This window comes from Porites lutea, chromosome 7 (assembly GCF_958299795.1).
Source record: "Porites lutea chromosome 7, jaPorLute2.1, whole genome shotgun sequence".
NCBI classification, from domain to species: domain Eukaryota; kingdom Metazoa; phylum Cnidaria; class Anthozoa; order Scleractinia; family Poritidae; genus Porites; species Porites lutea.
The window spans coordinates 15,534,225-15,544,613 of NC_133207.1; the positions used below are offsets into that span (position 1 = coordinate 15,534,225).

At 40.1% G+C, this 10,389-nt stretch overlaps 1 protein-coding gene and 1 pseudogene across 1 annotated transcript; both read right to left on the reverse strand.

The window, feature by feature from the left end:
- Positions 1 to 6,903: 6,903 nt before the first annotated feature.
- On the reverse strand, positions 6,904 to 7,851 carry LOC140942700 (uncharacterized). Its single transcript, XM_073391665.1, has 2 exons — positions 7,753 to 7,851; positions 6,904 to 7,686 (listed from the first exon to the last, which is right to left on the reverse strand). Exons 1-2 carry the CDS (start codon positions 7,849 to 7,851, stop codon positions 7,213 to 7,215), a joined length of 573 nt encoding a protein of 190 aa, XP_073247766.1. The 3' UTR covers positions 6,904 to 7,212.
- A 56-nt stretch (positions 7,852 to 7,907) lies between these two features.
- On the reverse strand, positions 7,908 to 10,389 carry LOC140944499 (uncharacterized; annotated as a pseudogene).

Here is a 10,389-nt window from a genome sequence, read left to right on the forward strand (position 1 = left end):
ATGCGTTGTGGAATGCATGACGACTAAGTCCAAATGATAAGGGACGGACCATTAGAAAAGTTATTGGGGGGGGGGGAAGGCAAAGTACAAGAAAAAAATTTATGCAAGGGAAAAATAAGTGAAAAAAAATTTATGCATGCAGAGTAGACCAGGAAAAAAATTCCTGCATTGGCCTTCCACACATTTTGCACAAATCTCAATAAGGCAGGCAGGAACGCATACTGTGTGCAAAACATCAGCTCTTTGAATAAACTTCCTGCTGAATTTTGGTCTTGTAAATAATCATACCTGATACAAAAAAATATATTTGAGGTTTGTAAGCTTATCATAAATTTTAATAGCTGGCAATTTCAGATATAATTATTAAGTATCTTTAAATAAATTTAATTATACTTTATTCTATATATGATATAAAATCAACATCTTATAAGGTTATCGTTTCCTTACTTTGTGTTATATATCTAATATCTGGAACAAAACATTTCTTTTAAATACCATAGATAACAATAATCAGAGTATTCCCCACAAATCGAAGGAAACACCCAGAATATATATTATTTCTTGATACTTCTAACAAGCAACAGATAAATAAAAAAAATAAAAAAAATCTATTTTCTGAGATTTTGTTTTTACAGTTGTTGCTGGTCTTTTTAGGTACCTTGTGTATAAAAGGCCATTGTGAACTGTACCTTAGATTATGTATCAACTTACTTTCGCATACGTGCCCTGGGAGCCTATATTTAAATTATGCCCTTGGCTAAGTGACAACTCAATGAGTTGATATTTTTTAGTTTAGTCATACTTCAAGGAAAAAAATTCGTGCACAACATCTTGACAAAAAAAAATATTCATTCAAGGGAAACATTAAAGAAAAAAAATTCATGCTGCTCGAAAATTCTCCCCCCCCCCCCCATAACTTTTCTAATGGTCCGTCCCTAATCGACCACCGTCGGTGTCCCGCGTACCTTGAACGTCAAGTGGCACTTGTCTTCATAGAAAACACACAAATGAGTCAATCTGCGGATTTTTTCCATAGTATAAGCTAGAAGTGCGGTAATGACTACCTGCTGCCGATTTTTTGCTTGTGGCATAAAATATAAGTGTTCTCGGACTAAATAAAAAGAAAGACGGCTAGTTACGGTTAATGACCCGTGTAAACCAAACCATATCAACACAGTAATACCGGAAAGGTTATCGGACTTGTTTCTTCTCTTTGTAGTTTGTAGTTTCTGTAAATTAGAGCGGTTTTCATTTGAGTGTCGAAATGTAATTGGTTTTGCACTTTCTACACGATGCGATTGGCTTAAAAGATTCGCGCCACCTTTTCATCCAATCAGAAGTAAAACCAAAGCCAATTGTGACGCGCTCGCATGCATTTTCCCGCGCTTTGCGTCAGCCACATGTAATTACTTCGAGTTTTGATTGGTTCAATGTATTATCTGTGTCCTATGTGATTGGCCAGAGTAATTACTTTGGTTTTGGTCTTACGACACTCAAACGAAAACCACTCTAAAAGGGTATTTAAATTTAAATTAGATTCAGAAATATCTGTTCAACCACAGTATATAGATTGGAAAGGTTATAAAACCAGTCAGACTTGTTTGTTATATGTTTTTGTGGACCTGACGGTGCACAACGCTCAAAAGCATTCCTATATCATTTTGATATCAATGACCGCAAGAAACGGCGTTGCATTTATTTATCCCGTCACAATTTGCTCAGGAAACAACGGATTTTGCATCTGCAGGGAGCTTCCAACATAAACTACAGTACCGTTGTTTTTTATTTGATCAGTGTTTGTTGTCGTTCATAACCACAGGAAATAAATTGACCCTTTCCGCAGTGATAGATGGTTTTCTGTTACGCCGCAAAATGTAACAATTAACAGAAAATGTAACATTAACGCGAAATATAACGACTTTTGACGCGAAATGTAACATTAACCCGAAATGTAACAACTTTTGACGCAAAATGTGACAACCTTTTAACGCGAAATGTAACAACTTTTTGACGCAAAATGAAACAATATTTTTAACGCATAATGTAACAGATGTTATGACGTCATCAAATTGCAAAGTCAAAATCGCGAGGTTTTACGAATTCTTATTTACACTGGGTTGAAGCACAGTTATTAGAGGAGACTGGTTATGAAAAGCGGCAAACATCAGTGATAAAAACAACAGTGCTGCAGTTTATGTTCAAAGCACCGTGAAAGTGCACAATCCTTTGTTTTCTGTTGGCAAATTGTTACGGAATAAATTAATGCAACGTTTTTATTGGTCAATACAATCAAAATGATAGGAATTCTTTTGAATTTTGTGCACTTTCAGGTCCACAAAAACATATAACAAAGGAGTCTGACGGGTTTCATAACCATTCCACTCAATTAACTATGGTTGAAGATAAACAAATAGTAAATCTTTGTACAAGTTTCCAGTCCCGTAGTGTGTTTCATTTCAGTAATTTGAACTTAGGAGTTTTCACAGTGCGTGCATAGTTAATAGAGGGAATGGTTATGAAACCCGACAAAGTTCTTTGTTGTATGTTTTTGTTCTCTTTTTTGGCCTTGACCCTGCACAAAACACAATAGTTGTTTACTCCGTACTGAGGAACTAACCAATAGAAACGTGCTGGTTACGTAATTCATGCATAACGTATGAACGCAAAACAAAAGATTGTGCAGGGTCGTGGACCTTCTAACATAAATCTTGGCATCTTTGTTTGCTCCTTTGATGTTTGCCGGGCTTCATAACCAGTCACCTCCATTAACTATGGTGCGTGACACCAAAATAGGAATGCTGTCTCGTTGAAAAAAAGTCTCTCCTCTTGATTTTCAGCAGTATGACCATTTCAAGTGTTAGAGAATATGTTTATGCGCAAGTATGCTAGTTCTCGAGTGAAAAGAAAGAGCTGAATGAACTCCAGATGTTTTTGTTGATTTCCGGCGGCCATATTGGTGCACAAAAACGGTGCACCAATGTGTCGTCTGTGCGTGAAACGTTTCGGCAAATAACACAAAAACTGTGCGCCACAAAGACTTGAGACTTGGACAAATTGTTTATATATTAGTGTTTTATAACGTTTCATTTTCTTGGCTTCTTCCATTGGACGGTTTCAGTTCAATTTATTTTTTTGTTGCGTGATAGTGAAAACGATCTATAGACTGAGCCCGGGGTGGGGGGGGGGGGGGGGGGAACAAGGGCTTAATGCAGGGGGAAGTACGGCCAGCCAGGGTATGTTTTTCGGGATTTTGTTTTAAACAAATCCTAGCACTATTACAAAGGAAGACGTTAATTGAGACAAAAAATCGCCCATTAAATTGCTTAAAATGGCGCTATTCGACTGTGCGATCAATGAAAAATGTTGCAATGTTGACGGAGGACGAGGCATTTGCCGTCTTTTTTCGTCCCCACTCCGGGGGATTTGACAGCTCAAGAGTCCCCACCCCCGGGAATTTGCCATCCAAGGCCGAAAAAAAATGCCAATGCCTGGGGTCAGCCCGGGGGGGGGGAGGCTGGGCCCAGGTGGGATGCATCAGGGGGAGGGGCATTTAAAATGAGAAAGAATTCATCCGCAATTTTATATACCATATGTGTATACACTTCTAGGAAGAGCCCCAAACGTGGTATCTCGGAACGCAATGGGAAGGCTGTCTCTCAACTGCTGCTGACCAAAGAAGAACCTTGCCAAAGTCACAAATGCAACCATTGGTGTCAAACGCAACAAGGGCGCTATTCGCAGCAAGGAATTGGGGCCAAATCCGAGGTTTTGCGCAAGCGCAATTATATTAAGGGAGGTATACCGTATAGTGATATACGTTTCGGATCAATGCATTAAGTCATAATCCTCATAATCATAACTATAACAAAATTGTCAAATCTGATTGGCCATCAACTGCCCTGATTTCAGCCTTAAGAGTGGCTGTCTGTAAGGATCGAGAATCGGCGGTCAGCGATCCATTTGGCGAATCCCTGATATTTTGCCCAAAGTTAGCCTTGGGTAGACTATTTTCAAAAATCATATTCAAAAGTTCCAACGATTTTGTTTACTTGGGAAATTTGGGTAAAATTAAAAGTGCGGTCAAAATGCGGTTTTTTGGTTGATCAAAAGGTGCAATGATGAACCTCCGCTGAAGTCTTAAAATGAAATCAGTTGACCCCAAAATAAAAACAATTTCAAAGCAATCAATCTTCTACACTACCAGTGTTTTAATCTTTTCAATTATGATAGTACAATGGTTTTTCAGGCCATTTAGAAAACATCTTCGGAGACTGCTTTCGATGGCGGCAAAATGTAGCTAATATTCATTAGGATAAAAATGTTCCTGGTATGTCAGTTTTTAACAATTAAGCATTGCAGAGCTAATATATAGGTCTTAAAGATTTACCAAGTAAAGTTTCAAGGTCGAACTCGGAACGCTTCCCTTCGAAGGAATCGAAACTCTGAGCAATGTTAAAGTGCAAAAATGGCGCTAGATTTATAACAAACATCTAACATTATAGTTACAATCAGATGCGTTAAAATATCAAACTAAATTTTCCTTCGACAATTTTAAGTTTGCCCGCTTATAGAAATATCCAAGAGCTCATAGGAGACACATCCAGTGCTTTGAACAGATCAGTTTGATGTAGATAGACCACTTTGGTTATCGCAAGGTAATGTGAACAAACCTGATAAATCAGTTAAACCAGCCGCCTTTGTGTCAAACTATCCATGCATCCAAGACGTTTTCCTAGATATTTATTGTTCGCCAAGGTTTCTTGAATGAAATAGTAATTGTGTGACTTTAAAAAAAACGAAGGTAGTTGGCTGGAAAGAACGTTAAAATTTTGGAAATAATTAGTTATTACCCAGGGACCGCGCAGCAAGTTTTCGAGTGGGGGGGCTAAAGAAGAATGCGTGAAGGGAATTTTTTTTTTTTGGTCCGGGGGGGGGGGCATGCTTGTAGATTTCTATTCAATTTCTCTAAAGTGACGGAGAATGCGAATAACGATAAAACTATTGATTTTTTCCCACATCTTCAGTGATGTTGCTATCGGGTCTGAAAATTCACCATCACTAAATTGAAATATCATAGATTGTTATGTTATACTACTGATATCAACCTTTAATTACTATAAATAAGCCAGAAATCCAACGATTTTGCTTGAGCTGCCTTGAACTCAAGGCTGTATAATTACTGAGCAATTATTGCACGAGGCTGAGTATGATATGAAGAGTTATGCAGATCGAGGGAGTTATCCGCCAAAGCCAAAGGCTTGAGCCCGGTGGATAACACCCTCCGAGATCTGTTTATCTTCATATCATACGAAAGCCGAGTTCAATAATTGTTTAATTATTCATTCAAAATATTTACACGGCAAAACAAAACGGTAACTGAAAATAATTTAGTGAATGAAAATTCAATTATAGAACAGATTCAGAAAAAAGTAGCAAAAATTATGCAGAGTTTACTCACCAGATAAAGAAGGTTTTCCATTTTGTTTGGAAAGTAATCAGAAATTTTAAGAGATCTCTTCTTTACATTACTAGTGGTATGTGAAGTCTCGTCGTTCGTATTTATGTTGCCGTGTACCATGTGCACTTTTTTGTTCGAAATAACCGCCGGATTGAATGTTCCTTGATGACCAGAGCTATACACAATTCTGCGGTTTAAGTACTTTCGATGACAAAATGTTTTTATAAATAGACCGCGTTCAACAAAACTTGCAATTGGAATGCTCAACGAGCCGTGAAGCCTGACATCAAAAGACGGACTTCGCCCTGATCGAGCTAAAATCAGGACGCACAATAACAAGAGAAACGATAACTGTATGATCTTCCAAAAATCAAGGTTGAAACTAATAAACAATTTGTTTGAGAATCGCCTTATAAACTAAACCCAGTTATTACTTTAATTGGATCGAAATTGACCAATTACGAAACAACGCGTTTTCCTGAGAGGTCCGCAGGAAAAAGAAGCCATTTAAAAGACGTTTACCTCTGCTAGGTTAGAAGCGAAAAAATATTTTACAATTGTAACGACTAATTCTTCATTCTGTCTATTTATCTGCGCGTTTGTCTTTGCCAGTAACTCTGGTCACTTTCGAATTAACGATTTTTTGCTATTTTTCACTCCGTTACTTTTGTTAAATTATTTTTTGCTTAATTTATTTTTATTCTCGCAAAAAAGTGGGGGGGCTAAAGCCCCCCAGCCCCTCCCTCTGCGCGGTCCCTGATTACCGCGACAATAATAATAACCGGCAAAGTGCCATATTATAGCTTTTGGCGGTATTTAATCATACAGGCAGAAACAACGTTGCGGAAAGCCATTTTCCACTACAGGGAGAGTTTGAATCCACGTTAGTTTTCACAATTTCAAACAGTTTTTGTTTTTAGTATCTGAAACACGTGAGGCTACATGTGTTAAGAAATCGAAACAAACGGCATTCTGTCAGAATAAACCGTGTGTTGATATTCGAGTCCAGTAAATGTAACGCAATCTCAGTTACCCTCTCCCTTCCACCCAGCGTGGTCTTAAAACTTAAACGAGTTAATTTTGCTCAAATTAGTATTTTTCTAAAACGAAGTATTATTTTGAGGCTCCGGTAGGAATAATAATATTAAAAAAACAACAACAACAACAACAACAATAACTTCCCACCCGCGGGATAAACGTTTTGACCTGTTGTCACGATGCAGATGGGGAAGGAGTACGTTTAGAAGTAAAAATGTTTCGCACGGTATTTTTCAGAGTAAGATCTTTGTTTTAGGTCTTGCTAAACGCAGTTATAAAATGAATTTCATTACTACATCCCGGTAGGGGAGCTTTCTTTGATACTGTTTTTTGTTTTGTTTTGTTTTGTCATTGACTCTCAGACTTGGGGAAGAGGGGGTAGTCCCTTACTTCCTGTGGAGGCGGCTCTGATCGCAATATTCTCATTACGTAAGTGGCTTTAGTTCAACCCTAAAACAGTTCCCTTAATTTTCATAGTTTAAAAAAAACCGAAAAGGTAGTGCTACAGCTGCGGTCGAACCCTAGGCGATACCACTCCACAGATTTCATCCTCTAAAAGGTACCAACCTAAGGAGGAGAACCTGGGAACGAGGTTGTAAAAGGTACAAGTAGAACCTTGGCAATTTTTTGAGGGAGTACCCCTTCTCTCCGTTTTCAACCCGTTTTATAAAACTGGTTGTCCCTAAAACACTTCCAGGAAGCTATTAATAAAAGAGTTACTTTCGGCATGTGCACTTTTTGGTTATTTCCTCTAAGTGTGCCAAGTATGGAGCCTTCTTGCGCACAGGCGGGACAGGTGCATCAAGGCCGAGATCCTCGCACAAGCGCTGAAGCATCGGTAGCTTGAGGACTTTCAAGGTACCACTGAGCGCCATCTCACACAGGTTGTACTGATCGTATACCAGAGGATGGTTGAGCTGAATGGTTTCAACGACCTCCTTCGCTGCACTAAAGTTAGCTTCCTCTTGAGATGCCCGGATATCGGCTTCATCTGCTGGGTCCTTTCGCCGTAGTGTGGCGCTTTGCCTTGAGAAGAAGGACGCAATCTGCAAGCTGGTTAGGAATTCTGAGGACTGGTAAAGTCGCACACCATCTGCTCCACGGGCGCGTCGCATTTCCCTCGCCACAACCTCGGCGTCAAGCTTGCGGCCCGTTGTTTGACCGATAGAGAATTTCGCCAGTAAGTAAGACTTTTGCTTTTCGCTGAATCTATACGCCTTCTTTGCTGCTCTGAGGGCCCATCCCTGATTTGGTACAAAGTGACCCTCCTGGTGAGCAACTGGGGCTTTAAGAGAGGGCAATATGCCAACACCTTCTTCCAAATGGGTCTTGTATCCCATTTTCGCTAAATCCATTAGAGAATATTTCTCCGGAGATCGGGAACATTTTTCTACAGACAGATGTGTCTCTAAAGCAGACACTCTTTGGAACACACGAACGCAGCCGTCTTAAGGACAGGAATAAACCCCTGTGGACAGGTCACTGTCTTCCGAAACGCCACCAGATGGCTCGGCCACAGTTGCTGATGTTGAAGCTGTCTGTCCAACCTGTTTTTCAGATTTACATCGCAAGGAAGTAAAATCTCCTTCGGAGAATGATTTCTGAAGTACTTGGTATCGAGGACCTTGGGTAAATAAATAAATACCAATAAAGAGTTGTTCCCTGATTTCTTTTTCAAATCATTTATAAGTTTTTAAAGCAAACATGACAGAAATAAACGTATGTTCCCAATACATGGGTATTCATAGCTCGGTTAGTAGAGCGCTGCCGCGCTAACGTACGTAGAAGTTATGGGTTTTCCCGTTTAAGCCACCCAAAAAATTGAACAAAATGGTAATTCTTTAAATTGCTCTTACAACTGCGACAATCATTTCTTCATTTATCAGAACAAGAATATTGCGCGGGACTCCAAACGTATCTGATACATGTACTTGCAGATAATTATTGTATGGTAAGGGTCTCCAATAAAGTAAGGGTCTTACACTTTTGAGTTGCATTTTAATATAGAACTTAAATTTAGAGGCAACTCATACATTAATTCTCAGTAGCTCACTTTTAGTTTTAATTCCCATACTTACTTGATGAAGATCCTGGATTGATGATTTTTCCGCGACCAACACAATACGCACGCCAACAGGGAACAGACTCTGTAGAGCTAAACTCAAAATTGTTCAGTTTTGTAATGCCAGTAATAGTTTGCCCACTGTCAGGTGTTTCGATGATCGTATCAAGGGAAACAACTCTTACACCTTTCAATCCACCATGCGATAATAATGCGTCTTTAAGCTCATCGGCAGTGCAAAAATCATTGCCTTCATCAATAAACGCCCTGATATGTCTTTTACAGCTTGCAGCCAGCCGGTCTGCTGCCCCTTTTCCGCCTTGGGGATCGCTAAAATCTACGCGGACTACTTGTACTCCAGTGTTGCTGCCATCTCTCTGCATGCTAGTATCGTGCGAGTGGAGTGGTAACAGCCTGCGTTGTCTTGTATGAAGTAGGCTTTGTTTATCTCAGGGTGCTCGTGCTTGAGTGTTTCCAAGACATGATGCATTATGGATGCCACACCTGAACTCCCCTGGCTGCAGGACTGAACTGCGTGGATAAAGGCTTGCCAATGTAGTTCCTCCTCCTTCCGTCTGTACACCACCGATATGTGCCATGATAACCCATGTTTGCCAAACCAGTCCGTTTGGGACTCACGGTATCTTTGAGGAAGAAACTTCGTCGCCCAGTCGTTGACGATAAAAACTGTCTCCTGATCAAGAGCGTCGATAGCGTCCAAACGAGCCTGGTCCTGGTGAGCCGACCTCAGCAGATGACATTTCCATGACTGGATGGCAAGCACAGAAGCGTTGACTAAGAACAGGGCCTCTTCTTTGTCATCTTGCGTGGCAAACGATGCTCTTTCTACTGCTGAGGAAATGTTCTGAAGAGATGAGTGTAGGATCTCACATTGCTCACAGCATCCTTCGTGTTTGTGGCTACACTGCTGCTGCAGATCAGGACTGGTGGAGTCACTTAAGGCAAGCACACTGCAATGACTCGCAATCTCAGATGAAGAACACACGTGGATCTGTAAGATGTTTAAAACACACAGCATTTATTGTGACAAATAGTGACAATTAAAATCATTCTTTAAATTTTATACTTAAAGTCTTTGTAAAGAATGATTAAATTCTTTCCAATTACTGTATTTATTCGATCAACCGCCCTGGGCGCTTATTAAATTTTTGGACCTTGAGAGTGGGCGCTTACTCGAGGATGGGCGCTTATTAAATTTTCACCATTTTCAGCAAGTGTAGTATGTTTATTTTGCAACAAAACATTAAATGGTAGTACCAAACGCGAAGATGTAACAAAAGGTTTCTGTAAAATACTCTGAAGAAAACTCCGCCTTCGGGGAAGTCTCTTGAGTACTTATGCAATATTTTTCGGGGGTTAGAGGGGGAAAGGGGTGGGGTGGTGGTGGGCGTTTATTTTAGTTTGCGTGGGAGCGAAAGGGGGTGGGCACTTTTTCGAGGCCGGGCGCTTAATCGAGGTGGGCGCTTTTTCGAGGTTGGGCGCTTATTCGAAAAAATACGGTATTATTATTTTAATTAAGCCTTACCTTATAATCACTTTTAAGGTATAATTTTGAACCCTTAAGCAATTCCACGTACTGAAACTCCCACTCTTTCCCGAGACCGAGCTCTCCAAGTCGGCGGACTAAATCCTCTAAGTCTTCAAAGGCACGCGCACCGTCTGCGGCGACGTAGTCAAGTCCTTGGAGAGATTTTCGGACCGAGGCCTTGCATTCCTCCAGTACACGAAGAATAGTACGCTCACTGAATGGTTTAAAGCCAGTTTCGTGGCAGTACTGAGCGTACTGACGTGCTATTCTTTGGGGTATCAT